The sequence below is a fragment of the Lynx canadensis genome, chromosome F1 (assembly GCF_007474595.2).
Source record: "Lynx canadensis isolate LIC74 chromosome F1, mLynCan4.pri.v2, whole genome shotgun sequence".
Lineage (NCBI taxonomy): Eukaryota > Metazoa > Chordata > Mammalia > Carnivora > Felidae > Lynx > Lynx canadensis.
The window spans coordinates 372,733-390,773 of record NC_044319.2 but is presented as its reverse complement, the minus strand read 5'-3'; the positions used below and the strand labels follow the sequence as shown (position 1 = coordinate 390,773).

The 18,041-nt window shown below is 54.4% G+C and overlaps 1 protein-coding gene across 4 annotated transcripts in view; it reads right to left on the bottom strand.

The window, feature by feature from the left end:
- Positions 1 to 2,027: 2,027 nt before the first annotated feature.
- The window catches only part of DISP1 (dispatched RND transporter family member 1), a 190,594-nt gene continuing 174,580 nt past the window's right edge, over positions 2,028 to 18,041 (bottom strand). For 3 of the 4 annotated variants that reach the window (XM_030301992.1, XM_032591885.1, XM_030301995.1), the window contains 5 exons: positions 15,745 to 15,868; positions 14,877 to 15,004; positions 14,122 to 14,219; positions 11,924 to 12,021; positions 2,028 to 5,539 (listed from right to left, as the gene is read on the bottom strand). In XM_030301992.1, the coding sequence (XP_030157852.1) occupies positions 2,051 to 5,539; positions 11,924 to 12,021; positions 14,122 to 14,219; positions 14,877 to 15,004; positions 15,745 to 15,868 (3,937 nt within the window). In that variant the 3' untranslated portion in view covers positions 2,028 to 2,050. Of the gene's footprint in view, positions 5,540 to 11,923; positions 12,022 to 14,105; positions 14,220 to 14,876; positions 15,005 to 15,744; positions 15,869 to 18,041 lie in introns of those variants that run through there. The other variant, XM_030301996.1, reaches the window with a different exon arrangement.

Genomic DNA, 18,041 nt, shown 5'->3' with positions numbered 1-18,041 from the left:
TCTTCAGATGTTGTTTTTAACAGAGACTTAACTTTTTTCTTCTAAAATGACTCTCCTTGTTAAAGAGAAAAGACAATTGTGTTCGGTCATTGCTTGCTTGTCTCTCATTCAGAAAGTGTCGCAGCTGCTGGGGGGTGGGGAGGCGGTGTCCATGTGAGGCGAGTGAATCAGGACCCCTTCCTAACCTTCTGCAAGACCCCGCCTGTAACACTAGTCTTCAAATCACCCGTTGCAGTAGTTTCAAAGTTTAGAATGATTATGGCTGCAGCCCAGAGTACCACGATGAAACTTACTATCACAACAGCGAAGCGCAACTTCAGAGAATACCGTTTCGGGAGGCAGGACGTTTTATGGTGACTCACAGGAGAGAGGAACATACGCGGATGACGGGCGGCTTATTTCAATCAACGCAGCTCTTCTCTGAAAAACTTTGTGCTTTCGGCCCACTGCCCTTTCCAATCAAGTTGAGATTTAAGAAGCGAGCTCGGAGGGAAAATGTCAGGGACAAATTTGGGGACGTGGGCTCGCAGCTGAAGGTACGTGCTGTTGTGGTAACGGACGGTGTGCAAACACTTCCCAGGGAAAGGGCTCTTTTCCCCACGTGTGCTTTGACCTCTTCTCTGCACTGGACAGTGGATGAAATTTCTGTTGAGACAAAACTAGAAACAGGGGCCCTTCGCCGCCCAGTAACGACTTAAAAAAAAGCTTTCTAGTCCCAGCTAACAAATTCTTAAAGAAATTCCTTCATGAAAACATAGCTCAAAGCCCAGAGTCCGGAGGCGAACCCACCACACTCAGGGTTCAGGGCAATGAGGCGACGCGGCGGAAAGCTGGACCCGCAGCCCCGGGGCCCACGTGTGGCAGAGACTGTGCAGAGGCCACGACCGGGCAGCTGGTGTCTGGCAGGGGGCAGTGGAGGGATGTGTCCGTGGAGGACGTCTTTAGGGACACCGTGCGGCAGAAGGATCAGAGACTGTTCTCACTTCAGAGAGCAGAAGGAGGACCAGATGGGAGAAGAGCTACGGGACCAGACCTGGGGGCAGCCATGGGAGTCGGTAGTGAGCCCCTCGTCACGCAAGTGACGAAGGAGCTGGAAAGCTACTTAACGGACCCGTGCGCCGTGTACAGCGAACCATAGGTCCCTTCCGACTCCCGACGGCGTTTTTCAGGCCCTGGAATACCGTTCAGAGCCGATCTGGACAACCGTTCCCAGAAAGTGAGTGATACAGCTTCGGGAAAGAACGCGGTATTTAAGGCACCTCCCCGGGCTCTCTTCAGAGGACCCAGCTGGAGGCAGATGGGAGGGGGGCACTTCACGGGAGAAGCCCCCTCACCCTGAAAGCTTCGAGGGGCCGTGGTCCGTCTTACCCGCGTCAGTCAAATGCGCCCTGTCGTGTGCTCTCCGGGCCGGACACGTGGCCTGATGCGGACGCAGCCCCCACCCCCGGGTTATCAGGTGTAATAAGGGAACGATCGTACACTGTGGCTAGTGTGAAGTCCCCCATTTGGATGTAAACAAGCTATTGGCCTCGTGGAAAGTCTACTCGTGCAGACGGGCAGAATGCACCATTAATACGCCGGGCACATGATCTTTAAGTGAGGCCTCACTGTCGTGTAGTCCCTGGACCCCAGCCAAGGTGGCTCTAATAAAGTCTGGATTTACGCGGGGCAACCAAACGCCCAGATCAGGGTATCGGGGGGAACCTTGCTGCCGGGAGACCCGCGTTTCCGGGCACCTCAGACCCTCGCTCTGTGGCTCGCGGCTACGGGGCGGCAGAGACTCGGACGGGCGCTCGTCAGGCCGGGTATAAAGGTAAAAAACTTTATGAACTTTGTACTGTTTGAAAACATAAAATCCAATAATCAGACAACGCTCCTTAGAAATGTGAGTTTGTTGTTTCTCATAAAAAATATAAAAATATTCCATGACTTTTGACAAAGTGCAACTTGTTCCTGCCATTTTGGGGCTCCCTTTCCACACTTACGGGCTTTACCTCCATTTCAAAGGAACAACTGAAAGGCATCAGTTCTGAATTTAGCACTGTATTTATTAGAGTGTTTTTATCAACAAACTTTCACCAGAGAGCTCCGAGTGCGTGAACGCAGGGGGCTCACTGGCCTCACTGTCTGCAGAGTCGCCCTCTGGGCAGGACCCGGGCTGCGCGTCCCCCGTTAGACGGTTAAACACAAAGTGTGGCTCATTCTGACCGGGCTGTTCCAGATCCTGTGACAAGCACAGCCCTGCGTTCCCGTCTGTCTGGTCCGTCTGGCCCCCTGGACCCGAGCCCCGGTTCCTGGCCCCTCCGCCGCCCTCCGCGTGCCCGACGTCTCTGTTCCTAGCAAGCCCCCTTTGGCTGTTCTCAGGATCCCAACGCGCTTTTCGTGGGGACCCAGGGCTTCTGCAGACACAGGCCGACGGCCCCACCGTCGGGGGAACGTGCCCCACGCTCGGGAGACCGTGAGCGCGGGTCTTCTCCGGGGCCTGAATGTGCTGCACGGGGTGCAGGACCAAGCTCGTGGGCAGAGGATTCTGCGGTCCCGGTGGCCTCGCTCCGCCCTGCAGGCAGGGACAGTGATGGACGTGCGGGATGGTGCACATGAAGCCTTCGGGGGCCTGGTGTGCGCCCTTCTGCACGTGCACGAGGCTGCCGGCGGGGGCAGCGCACTGGGGACACAGGCCGTCGCCCGCCTGCTGGCCGGCATGCGGGCCAGGCGTCAGGTGTCTGTAGGCATCCGGACAAGTGCATGTCTGACTCAGAGAGAAGAAGTGACACACGGCGTGCTGCTCGAGAGGGGGCGGGAACGGGGCACCGCCGCCATCGCCCCCGGGGCCTCTGCCGTACGCGGCACGCACCGGCATCCCGAAGCTCCTCGCGGGGCCGTCGGAAAACTCGGAGCAGATGTGGGTCTCCTCGGAGGCGCTGCCGCTGCGGGACGCCAGGGGCTCTAACTCATAAAACTCACGCTCCATTTCGGATTTGGGGGCCCTGGGATCTAAATGGTACGCATTCACGGTGTGTGTTTTGCTTTGTCCCTTGTCCCCGGGGCTCGTGGACACGGCGTGGGAGAAGGCGCCACACTGGAGTCTCCCAGGTAAAGGAATCTGACCGCAGGCGCCCTGGGGCCCGAGGCAGCGGCACAGGCACTGGAAGAAGAAGGTGGCGAAAGCCCAGCTGACACACATGATGAGCATCATGAAGGTGCCCAGCTGGGTGTATGCCAGAACCGTGGACGGCATCATCATGGCCCCGGCCACAAAGGTGGTCAGGGCGGCCATGGCCATCGCGGAGCCCATGCGACTCAGGGAGAAGATCACCTTCCCCTCCCGGTCGGCATCCGGGGCCAGGCGGTAAGCGACCCCGTAGTGGACGGCGAAGTCCACAGACAGGCCGACCGCCACGGAGATGGTCACCGACTCCAGGACGTTCAGCTCCCAGCCCAGCAGGACGAGAGAGCCCACGGTGACAAATATGGTTCCCGTGATGGAGACGATGGCGAAGAGGCTGATGAAGACGTTCAAGGTGGTGAGCAGCATCACGCTGAACGCCACGGCCACGGAGAGCCCCATGGCGATGAGGGTGCCGTCCGAGAGGCTGTCCTGCAGGTCGTAGAACTCCAGGTTGCTGACGAACCAGCCGTTGCTGAGGCCCTCGGGAGCCGAGCTCAGCTCCCTGGAGATCCACGCGTCCACCTCCTGGTAAAACTGGTGCATCTTCTCGTAAGCCAGCGTGAACAGGTAGGTGCTCGGGAACTCGAGCACGACGGCCCTGATGGTGTCGTTGATGTCAAACCTCGGCCCCGGCGTCTTGCTGTCCAGGTGGTACCCCGTGCTCCGTTCCAGCTCCATGATGGCCCTCTTGATGCACAGCTCAAAAATCTCCTGCTTGTAGGGGAAACTCCAGCGCCTGCAGCAGAGGTACAGGGCCGGCTCGTCACAGTCCTGGTTTTCCATCCACTGCTTGAACGTCTCGATGAAGCAGCTCGTGAAATCCTGCTCATCCGTCTGGTGGAAGAAAGTCTGGTTTCTCAGCTTTTGACAGAAGTGCAAGATCCAGACCTGGGAAGCAGGGCTCGCGATGTTAAAGCTGCCATCCAGGGCCAGCTTCCCTTTGCTCTTGGGGTTCAGGGGGTCGCCGTTGTCCTCCGGGGACACGCCCCAGACCACCGTGATGGGCATGTGCAGCTCCTCCCCGCGGTGCACGCGCTCAAACATGAAGAGCTTTTTGTACTCGGCGTCGTAGCGCTCGAAGGGGTGCGAGGCCCTGAAGAGCTGGAACTCATTCAGCTCCAGGGAGGGGAGCTTCATCTTGGGGTTCACGCACACGACGTAGGCCCCGCCCACGGTCAGGGCCACGAACCAGAACAGCCAGACGTAGCGAAACTTGATGACCACGCACGGCAACACCTTCTCGAAGAAAACTCGCGAGGCTTCGGAGGCGGCGAACAGCAGCCGGCGGCACTTCCGGCGAGCCGCCGCCCAGCAGCTCTTGCCGACGGACTGCTGCTGCGGCTGTCGGAAGCCGCTGAAGAGGTGGACGAGGTACCGCTCGTGCAGGACGACGACGGCCGGAAGCCACGTGACCATCAGCACGTAGTTCACCAGCACCGCCGTGCCCGCGTACACGCCGAAGCAGCGGATGGCGGTGATGTTGCTCACGTAGTTGGCGTAGAAGGCCGCGGCCGTGGTGAAGCTGGTGACGAACATGGACAGCGCTGCGTGCTGCAGGGTGACGCCCACCGTCTCCGCCGTCCCCGCGTGGGGCCTGTCGCCCTTGGCGTGGCTCCAGACGTCACACAGGACGAACGCGTCGTCTGCGCCAATCCCGACCAAGATGACGAGCGCGGTGAGGTTCATGAACGGGAAGAACTCGAAGCTGAACACCACGCGGTAGAGGAAGTAGGAGACGATCAGGGAGCTGATGACGGCAAACACGGTCATGAGGGTGACGAACAGGGACCGCGTGTAGGCGCACATGACCAGCAGCACCAGCAGGACGGCGACGGCCGGGTACGCCGTGTCCGTCAGGAGGTGGTCCTGGAACAGGCTGTGCTTGAGGCCGAACTCGATGCCGGCCACGCTGGTGACGCCGTCGGAGCCGTTCCAGGCCACGAAGTTGTCCAGGTAGATGTCCATCATGCTCTCCCCTTTCTCCGTGGGGGAGAAGAGCATGCTGTACCTCAGCGCGGGCGCGGTGGGGTCGGCGGCCTTCGGGGCCGCGAAGTCCTTGTCCACCAGGTAGTGCAGGATCTGGTACACGGCGTTGTACTTGGTGCACTTGCGCGGCACGCCCGTGCACTTGAGCTGGCCCTTCCTCCTGGCCGCCGCGTCCCAGCAGTCGGGCCCGAGCGTGCCGTTGTGGTAGTGCCTGGCGCAGGCCCGCAGCAGCTTCAGGGTGTGAGCGACGTCTCGCTCCGCGATGTTCTGGCAGGACGACCGGTTGTTGAGGATGGCGACGTAGTTCCCCAGCGTCCAGCTGGGGCAGCAGGACGCGGCCGTGGTCCTCTGGCACAGGTCCCCGAACTGCGGGTGGGCTCTGATCTGCAGAGAGAGACGCGGAGACCGGCGTTTAAAACCGCTTCCCTCAAAGGTCCGAGTTAAGGCGGCCCGGAGGGGCGGGGGCGTCGTACGGGCTAGTTAACCTCCTCCTAGGACGAGGTGGGCGTCCCCCGGGCCTGCGCTGCGGTCGGAGGTGGGGGGGGGGGGGGGGGGGGGGGGGCAGCAAACTGCTCGGCGCACTGACACGCGAGCGCGAAACCACCAGCGGTTTGGTTTTAAGGAGACAAAGTCAGCGCCTTTTCAGGACGCAGGCCTTCGGAGTCTCTTTAGAAAGCAACAAAAAGGACGGGCCACGCGGCTTACGTATACACACCTGCAGGATTAATTCAGAGAACAGACAACAGCCGTCCAATTGACAGAGGGACAAATGGGTGGCTTTGCCTAAAGCTTCCGGTCGTCGGCATGAAACCTCTGGTGACAGGGAGCTAGATCTCAGCCAGCTTAGCTGGAAGCCAAGACGATATTCCCCAGAAAACCGTCCGCGAGCCCGGAAGTGACCCTGGTGACGTCAGGAGCAATGGTCCTCAGTTAAAATATCCCACGTTTCTGATTTTTTAAAATTATATGTGTACACTTAATGAGACAAATAAGCAGGCGTTGATTTCTTCCGCATCCTTAAAGGCTTATTCAAGTTGGATAAAACTCCTTTTGGGGTTTGGGGAAAGCACGGCAGTTCTGGATTTAGTGTGGACAGCGCCTCATTTAGAACACTGTCCCACCACCGCCCAAACCTGCAAATTACATGAGTGGCCCCCTCCCGAGAGCCAGTTTAGGAAATATCCCCCTTCTCTTGGGCCTGCCAGAGACTTCTCTTCGGAAGGTGGCCCACTCATCTCGGTTTATCAAAGGCTGTTCCAGGGAGGAAACTCCAAAGTTCAAGGAGGGTGTGACTGTTTCTTCTACTGGGATTAAATGACTCCACCTTTACGCTTAATCAATCATATGCTGAAGTATCTTTGCAAAGCAAAGGGAACGCGGGGACAGAGCGCGTCTTTGGTACTTAGACTCATCCAAGAACCGGCTTCCCACGCCCCTGGCTGTCGAGACCCCTGAGCGGGACCAGTCCTGGCAGGCGGGTGTAGAGGAAACACTGCACGTGTATCCCAAGCATCAGAGCCACGTGACCCACCATGGGGATTCATTGTCTGCTTCTGTATACATTTGAAATTTTCCATAATTAAAAAATTTTAAAGACTACTCTATTGAAGGTGAAGAAAAATGAGCCCAAAGGGTTATGATTCAGGCATACTAAAATGGTTATTTTAACAAAGGCTTAATTTTTAAGCTCATTTCCAGAGAGCAATAATTATCTGACATTTTATAAACCGGTATGATTAGTATTTAATTCTTTGTATGCCAACACAGGGGAAGCCCTGGGATCACGTCTCTCTGGTTTTCATGGCAGATAACCAGTTTTGCCCCACAGAGAAGTATCACACCAGCCCCTGGAGTCGGCCTGGTGACTCAGGAGAAAGGTAACGTAGCCCCGACGTCTGAGTTTCAGATGGAGGAAAATGCATCCGTTATGAAGCCCGCCGTCAGCTGAGAGGAACAGACGTGTAGTTGTTGAAATAACCGCACGCCAGAGAGAAAGGAAATAGAGTTGGCAGCTAAAACTAGGCAAAAAATAACCTTCAATAACCTTTTCAAGTAACAGCAGGGTTTGTGTGTGTGTGCCTGACCAGAGATTACAAAGTTAGACAACATAAATGCAGACTAAAGACAGTCGTATTTTGATGGCTGTTATCAAAAACACATGCCAGTGGGGCCCCTGGAGACCAGCCCTCAAATCCAAAGGTGGTGCTGGCTGATGTCCAACCTTCCACACAGTTTTCGAGGACCCTGACAGGGTTAGAAGGGACAGAGGAAAGATGTTGTGACTGATACTCTTTACCCCAAGTTGGATGCCAGCACCCTGAATCTAAAGGGTTGGAGTCCAAGAGAATGTTTAGGCTTTCGGGGAGTAAAGCCCTATGTTCCCCTCCATCTGTCCATCCACCTGTCTGTATGTCCATCCATCTACCCATCCACCCACCCGTCCGTCCACCCATCCGCCCACCCACCCATCTGTCCACCCATCTACCTACCCACCCATTTGTCCATCCACTCACCACCCATCCATCCGTCCATCCACCCACCCGCCCATCCATCCACCCATCTACCTACCCACCCATCCATCTGTCCATCCACCAAGCCACCCGTCCATCCACCCATCCACTCAAAAGAAAAACAACACTTATTGAGAACCCACACATGAAGAGTAAGGTACAGCGATCCTTGCCCTTGAGTTACGCACAGTGAGGCAGAGAAATAAAAAGCTCAAGTCGCTATAATTCAACAGGGGAAGCAGCAGGGATGTGTAAGGGTCTGTGTGAACCTGCAGAGGGGGCACCCACGTCTGAAGGGCTTGGTTGTTCATGACGGGGATGGCGAGACCCACAGGCGTTTGTCGTGCTGTGGGGCTTAAAGAGATCACAAGCAGGCGATCTTCACGCAGAAAGCAGGTTTTCAGAAAGAGATTCGCGGGAATGATTGCAAAATCTTTTAAGTCCTCAAACTGGGAACTTTCAGTGAAAGTAATTTCTTGTAATTTAAGAGCAGGTGGCCTTTCTGTTCTCGTCAGTCACAGACGGGACGTTTTAGGGAGTCATTTTGCTTCTACGGCTATAACAGGTCTGCGCACACACCCATTTCCAGAGAGCAGCAGGGGTGAGGCTGACTTAGAATGGGAGGAAGCAAGAGAAGAGAGAAAAAGAAGACACTGGCAGAGTTTTCAATGGTGCCTTAACTTGTAAAGCTATTGGCTAGGCCGGAGGCACTTTAAGAGGCTGAGAGAAGAAGGACGATCAGCACGGGGTCTCATCCACTCTTCTCCCACGTGACACCCCTCTTGTACTAAAAGCTCAGGGGACCCAGGGAGACGAGGCACAGCAGGGCCCCGCTGTCCTCTGTAACACAAGTACCACACATTTCTGGAGTCCACTCAGCTGCAGGGGGGCTCACGTGTCCACAAAACTTACCCGGTAAACAGGGTGTTAGGCGCTAAATCTCACATCTCTTTGACAAGCTGGTTGCTTGAGTGCTAAGTTCCATGATGGGCAAAGACTAAGAATCAGGGTAAAGGGTTTCCAGCAGAGTCAGGACCCGGGAAACACCCCGCCGGGTCTAATGGCCGTCCGCCAGCGCGTCCCTTGGGATGTCAAGGCAGAAAAGGGTAATGAAGATCCGGGGAGTCCGCTGAGCAAACCAGCATTGTGTCAGGCGGTACACGGCAGCATCAGAAACAGGAGCCACTCGCTTTGGAAACCAAAGCCCATCGGAATCCTGAGCACCAGGGGCACATAACTTCAAGGGAATCTGGGGTTTGAGCTCAGTGCGCTGCAAACACAAGCAGGTGACAAGGGACACGTGTGGCCTCGCTGAGCCTTCACCCCGATTACCAGCTATTTTCCGGTCATCGCACCCGCCGTTAAGCCCTCTTGCTCAGTACCCCTTGGTGTGGGTCCCATCCAGCTTGATGGCTGCTTGAGCGCAAGGGCGGGGGTGGGGGATGAGGGGAGGAGGAGGAGGGAGAGGCTGACACGCGGCGTGTGCACAGTTTGCGTGAATCACGACCAGGACAAATAACGCTCTGCAAAGGGTCTCGACCCGGGAGACCCGGAAAGGGTACGGTAGTCACCTGCAGACTGAGCTGCTAGGCGGCAGTTATTACGTCGGGTGTCAGGGAATGCACGATCTCTGCGAGGAAGGTTTACCGTTCCGTACTCACTGCAGAGGCTGTGTGTGCCACTGTTGAAAACAGCATTTAACAAGGAAAATTACAACCTGCTCTATGAGGTGGGAATTCTGGGGCCTCGACCCCCTATTTATGCATTTGTCGTTGTGATCTGTAACTGGCTTGACCATTCCTGCAGACGCACATCTTGGGCCTGCTCCTCAGATTTTCAGGAGACTGGATGCTTGCCACATTCTCGCAGGAATTGCAAACTCGAACTCACGGCCATCCGGTCCTGATAACCAGAGCACGCTGGGAAACAGACAAGAGGGCACACCGCTCCTTCAACAGTCTAAATGTTGCACATGCATCAGGCCAAACCACTGGGAAGCCACGTATTTAGATTTTACTGCTTTAATCCCCTGCAGAAATTGCTTTTGCCAGAACATTCTCCCGCTGCCAGCCTGAGGCACGGTTTAGAAATCCGCTCCAATTGAATACTGTGCGTCCCGTAAGCACGGTGGTACTTAACTTAAGGACTCTGATGGACGCCACACTTCTTCCACGGAGGCCACGGGGATGGTGCTCCCCGTATTAGTATGAGGGGAAGGGGAGCGTCTTCTAAAACACATTTGCTGCCCTGTTTACCTGACTTTTGTCACCAATTGCGAGTTCTGTTTTGCTCTGGCTGCCAGGGAGGGAGGAGGGAGGAGTGCGGCTCACGGCCGTGCCACCGCGTACTGATCGCACCGTTGCTGTCCCTTCAGTTCTGTTACCTTAGCCTTTTTGTGAGCTGCCTAGCCCTGCTGGCGTTCATCGTCTGAGAGAGTCTGACACACACCCACACGTACACGAGATAGCGTCCACTCCCGTGGTGCCACAGCACTGCGTACGGGCCTCGGGCCTCTGGGTCCGTTCAGAGCCCAGCAGTGCTCACAGGATCGGCTGTTGCTCTTGTAAAAAAAAAAACGTACTTTCTAGGCCACGAGGGCTCTGTGAGGATCGTTTCGGTGGGAGAGGGCGTGTGTGATAACACAAGACAAAACAGAAGAGGGGTGGTTGTCTTCTGCAGCGTGACGCATGGCGGGAAACAGACTAACGTCAGGCTGGGTTCAAATCCCACACCTGCCGCCGACCACCTGCACGGACTTTCCCCATCCACAAGACAGGCCAACAGTAGGATTTAATTCACGACATTATCACAAGGACTTAAGGAAACAGTCCAGTGTCTGGAACACATCCTGACAAATCCAACAAAACCCAGCAAACACCAGCTATGAATCAGCTGCGGGAATTCGGTCTCTTCAGAGTCTTTGGGGAGGGAAGGTTAAAAGGTCAACAGCAAAGGCGGGAAAGGAAGGACCGGAAGCCGTGGAGTCGCGGCACCGCTCTCCCGTGAGCGTGGTTACCACACAGCCATGTGTGAACAGGAGCCACGGGCGCCACGGTGGCGGGGCTGCTGGGGGTGGGGGGGCGATGTGTCGCACATGCTGAACAGGGCTGTGCGCGTTTACTCCTTGAGAGTTAACTTTCCATACGAGACGGGCTGTGACTCGTCCACAGTTTCCGAATAATGAACTGAGAGCTGTAGAAGAGAAGAAAATAAGGCAAACAAAGGCTGACCGCTGATTAAGACGCTTCGGTTTGTTTGTAGGTGGCCAGTGACTTTGGTCTGTTGGAGCCGGGCAGACAGAAGATGGCCCTCACAGAAAACCCTGGTGGCCCGACCAGCAGGAGATGCACAGTCTTTCAGGATGAGGAGAGTCATGAGGCCCAGAGGTGACCTGGGCGAGCCGCTCAGTTCGCAGAAGGTACGTGAGTCAGCGTGGTGGGCGCTGGCCCTGTGGCCCCCAAGAGCCCTGTCTGCTTCCCTGAGAAGCCCCGTGGGCGGGGTGCTGGGGCGTCAGGCTCGCTCTTAGGAGACACGTGATCAGGTTTCCAGCAAAGCAGGGACTTCGGGCTAAGTTAAGAGTTACGCTAGGAGACCGGTGAGCGCCTTCCCTGCTGCTGGGACGGGTGCACGAGTGGCCCCGAAGGCAGTCTTGACTCGGAGAATCTGCCTCTGAGCACACGGAGCTGACAGCCCTTCCAGAGCCCGGAGGCCGACCCCACGTTTTCTGGGGCTGACCTCTTTCGGCTCCAGAGACCCAAGAGCAGAGGGCTTCTTGTGTTGTATCCTCTGTCCTCGAGGGGTTTAGAGTTCAGGGCACCCTGGACTGGAGCGCTCGCCATCTACACACCCACAGGCCTCGATGTCCCCTTCCCTAGCCTGTGCCCTGAATCTGCCCCAAAGACCTGCTGGTTGACTGCCTGGTTAGGCCGCGGACAGCCGCCTCAGTAGGCAACAACAGAAGTGGCTCAGGAAAGACAGAGCACGACCACAGAAAGGAAACATGCTGTGAAATTAAGATAAAAGACTGGACAGAGAACAGGGGTAGGAAAGAAAGAGTTCTTTATTGAAGAACATGGGGGCGCAGAGGCACCTGCATCCGAGGAGGTAGGAGTGTGGGGCGCCGGCCTCTGGAGGGTGGTCCCCGGGACTCAGGCACCAGGAACACTTACGTTCCAGCGGTTACCACGTCAGCAGGGAAAGGACTTTCAAAAATCTAATCTTATTTGCTGCAAATGAATTTCAGTTTTGCTTTACATACCCTTGCATTGTCTATACTGCACATGGATTTAATCGCAGGTAAACTCCACAGGGTCTCCCCTCCAGCTGCTGTGAACACCACTCTGGAGTACCGGTCGCCTGGTGACATGAAAAAAGGAAAGAGAAAGGTTATAACTGCCCATCAGACTCCGCTTTCAGGAATAGCTCGAACGGGAAAACACAAGTCAGTAACAGCAGGGGATCCTTTCCCCATTTTCCAGGAGAAAAATGTAAAAAAAGAAAGCAAACAATGCCATAATCTTATTTTGGTTCAAAGCCTTTGTCTACTCACTACGTCTTAAAAATCGTAGGAGTCATAGAACAAACCTATTTCTGATCAGACTATGATTCGGATGAGCAATCTGTAAGAACCCTCCGCACGAAATTAATTGCACGCCTCCCTCTTAATTTCGAAACACGTCACCACAATGGCGTACAAATCCCAGGAAGGCTGTGCTGAACATCAAGCGTGGGTGTTCTCCAGGGCTTCGAACCAGGGATGACAGATGCCAGGCGATCAACTTAAGAGTGCTAAAAACAACTCAAGAGTGCAATCGGGTACCACGGGCTGCCCAGGATCGCCAACTACGCTGCGTTCCAGCTGGGTCCGCAGTCTCCCTGCTACACCAGAGTTGAGAATGAACACTGGGAACATCTCACGAACGCAGAGTGTGTTTCTGAATAGTCCGGCTGCGGGACGGACTGGACGGAGCACGGCCCTGGCAGCAGACCTGGTGTGACCAGGTCCCAGCTCTCCGGATGAGCAGCTTCTCTGAGCCTGGGCTCCTGATCTGTAAGCACGTCTCTCCCAGTTGCGAGAATTAAAGGAAAAACAGCACTCGGTAAGGGCTGTTCCTGCCTCCTCAGTCATTAGAACTTCATTCAGTAAAACAGAGTGGATTCACTACGTTATCTGAAATGTGTAACTGTGCTAAAAAAGAACACCAATCTGCAAATTTGTAAATAAAGCTTTACTACGTGAGCTTTTATTCATGATTATGAAGTTTTCTTTAGTAAACTCTTCATCAGATGGCCATTATCTTATGTTGATTGGTTTTGAAGAGCAAAATGAGCCCCTGGAAACAAACACCTCCTCCAGGGAGCCGGCCGGCTTTCCTCCAGGCGGGGCCGTACCGGGGGCACAAGTGTAGTGTGTGGGCTGCTGACACAGAGGGGCCACATCTCGTGAGTCTGCTGATGTCTGTCCTGATTAGTCAGAAACACATAGCACCACCTGACCTAGAGGAACCAGCCAGGACAGTCGACTGACCAGACTTCGGCTTTTCTAACAAGATGCAGAAAACGACACACGAGTTCCTCCCTGGGACCAGGACAGAAGCCTCCCTGGTCTCCTTCTTTCCATCTCTCGGTTACTGTGCTGTGAAACAGCTTCCAAAGTACAGACCCTCAGGCTGGACAAGATCAGCGAGGTCCTCTAGTTCTCTAACGAGACAGGAAAATACACGCTTTAGGGGGAGTGTCAACAGGGAAAAAAAGCCGAATTCGGAAGGGCTTTGGGGCCCGTGTTCACTGAAGGAGAGAGCGGAGCTCTGTGCTCACGCCCGCTCTCCAGGGCTGACCGGGCTCCTCCGGGCAGGCCCCTCGCTCTCGGGGAGAAGCTGTCAGTGAATCTGCTGCCTGCGTTCGAACACCTGGCGGTTCTACACGAACGTGTGGGTTCCTGACCTCAGGGAAGCTCTCACGTTTCTTCCAGGCCACGGTCTGTGCAGCCAAGTGGCTACGACCCGGACACGTCCCGTGCACACGTTATGGGTCGGCCCCGTGGGACGGTATTCCGCGCATCCTTCTATCTCTAGTGCCTAACAAGTCACAGAGAAGCTGTCGATAGACGCTTTCTCATGACGTAGAGCATTTCAGGGTTCAATCCAAAGATATGTACTTATTACTTGACTGAAAGTATTTTTTCAATAATATAAGAAATTTAAGAGGACTTGAAATTTGGGGCAACCAGGTCAAGAATTTTACTAGATGTTTTATCTTCCGTAAAACGGAATGGAATTATGCAATAATCTCTCATTGATTTTTACTGTAGGTGAATACGTTCAGGTTAGTGGTTGGCCGGCCCAGAGCAGGAAAACGGCTTCAGCTCCCCCACATCCTCCTCCCCGACTCGGTCTAACCACACTCATCTCGAACACCGGGAGGCCCGAGGGGCTGTTCACCTGCGAGGCCACTCACTCGGAACGTCGCAGAAAAAGCTGTCCCTGTGGAAGTCCCAGTCGACCTCTCTTTTCTCTCGTTCATAGTGATCATCGGACCACCTGTCGTCCCGGTGGCTGAAAGGGAAGGACAACGTGAGAGGCAGGGACGTGCTGGTGACCGTGCGGGGAAGGCGGTCGACCACGCTGGCACAACGCCGTGTGACGGCCAATGGAGGACTTGCGGTAATAAGAATGTGCAGGGGTGCCTGGGGGGCTCAGTTGGTTAGGCGGCCGACTTCGGCTCAGGTCGTGATCTTATGCTTTGTGGGTTCGACCCCCGTGTCGGGATCTGTGCTGACAGCTCAGAGGCCTGGAGCTGCTTCAGATTCTGTGTCTCCCTCTCTCTCTGCCCCTCCCCCACTCATGCTCTGTCTCTCCCTGTCTCAAAAATGAATAAATGTTAAAAAAAAAAAGAATTTACAAATAAAGGACTATTTCGAGGCCAGTAAGTGTACCGGTAACGGTGTATCCTGAGTCACAGCCTATGTAGCACTTGAAATTTAGCATTAATGTAAGCAAGCAACATTCACTTCCTCACTCCTGTAAAAGAAAAAACCCAAACCCTCACTTTCCACTCGAATGCAACAACATCTTAAAAGACAGTGAGAATGCCGACAAATCCAGTGGCAAAGATTTTGAGCCACACGTTTGCATCTAATCATTTTGCTCAGATACTGCTTAAAAGTGGAATTCGTTAAGCAATGTTCTGTGTAAAAGTTAACGAATAATTACCTCTTGGCTTGTTCATCTGCATACTTAAAAGGGTAGTTTGCTAATGTCGCTTTGTATCCTGTGTTTTTCACCATGTTATTCCACGTGACCAGTCTCTGGCCTATCGTAGTCCCTCTTGGTTCAAAGCCCTGAGACAAAATATCACAAACTCTCATTAGTGTACGTGACGTAGGCTCGGTGTAGTTCTAGGAGCGGGAGAGCCACGTCCACAGACGTGCAGGCCCTCCCCAGGCCCTCCCCACCGCTGCCCCGTGGCCGATGGCACCGAAAGGGTGGCCCGACGTGACGGCAGCCACTGCTCGCCACGACGAGGCAGTGGGGTTGGTTCTCTGCTGCGTTAGCCGTCTCGGCAACAAGGAAAACCCGTATCTGAAGGTTCTCTTTCCAGTTCATACCTAAGCATCCAGCAAACACTTTGATGTTATGAAAACTTACGGTCGCATCAGATTATGTCATGCACGTTAGTGTTTTACAGGAACGTTTACTTAAAAACAGACCCTGCTCTCTCTTAGTAATACTGAAGTTCCTCTAACTCCTTCTGGGTGGAAAGAAGAGACATTCAGTCCTAACGACTTCACAAAAACACTTTTATAGAATGCAGATTCTCCATTTTATTGATTTTTGGCTTAAATGTGGGAGCCAAGGAGTAAAATTTCCAGATTTGTAATGGTGAGTGGGTTCCTTGACCTTTTAAGAGCCTGTAACCACGATGGCACAAGTTTACTCTTCGGAAGGAGAGCTGCACCCCTACCGACAGCTCGAGAAGGTTTTAAAACGGGTCATAATTACATAATGTGACATGCATTAAAATACTGAATTTTCTGAGGTCATTTTGGGCAAAAGAGGTTCGAGTGGCCATTTTCCTTACCAGCAGTGGGTCGGAGAAGTCGGGCAGCTCGGGCACTAACACCCCGACCAGGGCACAGACGACGATGAACGCGGTACACATGCCCAGGACCACGACGGGCCAGTCGGCGATCAGGGACGCATAACTGCGGAGCAGAGAGGACACAGGAGGCCGCTTAGGAGCGGCAAGAGGGCTCCCTGCCGAAGATAGCGTCTGTGAAATCCTCCTGGTTCAGACCTGGTCCGGGAGTGTGTCAGGGACAGATGCAGTGGGAGAAGACACACGGCACTTCAGACGTCCATCTGCTCCTCGGGAGACCAGCTACGGTCCACACGCCTGCGTGGAAGGAGGTGGGGGGGGGGGGCAGAGGACCCAGCCCCCATCTCCTCAGACCCGTTTCTCTCTGTCCTGTGCTCTGTCAGCTCTTAGAAAAGAGCTCAGCCCACAAACAGGCTCACGTACCCATGTCTCAAGAATAACCAAGCCAGGGGCGCCTGGGGGGCTCAGTCGGTTGAGCATCCGACTTCGGCTCAGGTCATGATCTCATGGTCTGTGGGTTCGAGCCCCGCGTCGGGCTCTGTGCCGACAGCTCGGAGCCTGGAGCCTGGAGCCTAATTCGGATTCCATGTCTCCCTCTCTCTCTGCCCCTCCCCTGCTCATGCTCTGTGTCTCTCTGTCTCTCAAAAATAAATAAACGTTAAAAAAATAATAACCAACCCCAGACCTCCCCACACACCTGCTGCTGTCCTTCCGGCGAAAACTATAATGAGTGTGTCAGACTGAGCCCCACGAGGGCGAGATGTGCATTTTCTTCACTCAGTTAGTGTAGCATCAGTGCCCTCTCTTCACCGTGCAGCCGTGGCAGCCTGGCCTCCGTCTCCCCTCCTGTCACCAAACTGCCGCCAGAGCCATGTCCTCCAGGCGCCCCTCCCTTCCGTAGGACCCTGGACCTCCCTGACCTGACATCTGCAGGTCTCGTGTGAACTCTGTGCTCAACAGAAGTTGACTGAATGGCATTTTCTAAAATTCAAGACGTATCTTGCCAACTTGAGGTTGAACTTGAGGTTGGCAAGAGAGAAAAAAGAAGCATTTCACTTATGGACAGTTACCCTCAAATCCTCAACAATGTTAGCTCCCTTGGCCGTGCCGATGGCTATTTCTGGCTTCTTACTCAGGTATTTGTGGGATATTTCCTCAAAACCAGGCCAGTGGTTTCACGAAGCTGGCGGCTGCAAACGTCACTCTGAAGGAAGACGCCGTTGGCTCATGTTCACATTCCCATCACTCGACCCCATGGGTCTGGCCTTCTGGGGGGACTGACTTCAAATTACATTTTAACAAGGAAATCAAAATACAACATAATTACGCTTCAAGGGAGCACCGCCCCGGGCGATTCTCAGCCCTGCGGTCCTCAAGGTCACCACCTCCTTACGAGGAGCACCAGCTGTTCTCAGGCTCTACCTGTAGCACCTCACTTAAGTCTTCAGCTTTACGAGACGCAGTGAGGCACGAGCAACTTACACAACGGTCCAGAGTCACGACACCAGCCCAGCTACAAAGTACGTCAGCCCCGGGGGTGTGTCGCAGCACAGTGACCACGGTCAGTGACGCTGTGTGCGCAACTGGGAGCCGCTGTCAGAGCAGATCTTAAGAGACCTCATCACAAGAAAAGAAAGTCCTATAAGTCCGTGTGGTGGCGGATACCAGCCAGACCGACTACTGTCATCACCTCACAGTATCTACAAGTACTGGGTCATTACGTTGTGCACCTGACGCTAATATAATGTCATGTGTCACTTATAGTTCACAAAAAGATCACAAATGGGAGCCCCGGAGTCTGGTTTGAGTCGGGCCTCCTAACCACCATGGTGTCACCTCTCGCCCTGAGCACAAGGGAATAAGTCTACTTGGCAGAGTAGAATGTGGCTCCCCCAAATTCACATTTTAAATTAAATTCCCGAGTCACACGAACAGTTAATTTCATGATGCAAAACCACACAGGTCCACAGGCCTCTGATTCTGAACGCTGTTCTCGAGCCTCCAAATTCTGGATTTAAAAACTCACTGAAGTAAAATTAATGCGAGGTACCACGGAACGGGCTTGTGAACGTAATTCTGGATGTGATGAAGCCACCGAGTCACAGACGCGGACTGCGGCTGTCCGAGCGCGAACGCCGTTTCGAGAACACACCGGTGCTGAGGACCTGCACGTTTAACTCCAGCTCCACCAGATGCAAACTGAGATCTCCGGAACTGGGCCCTTTGTCAACAGCACATTTGAGACTTTCTGTTCATGGATTCAGACTTAAAAAGGGTCC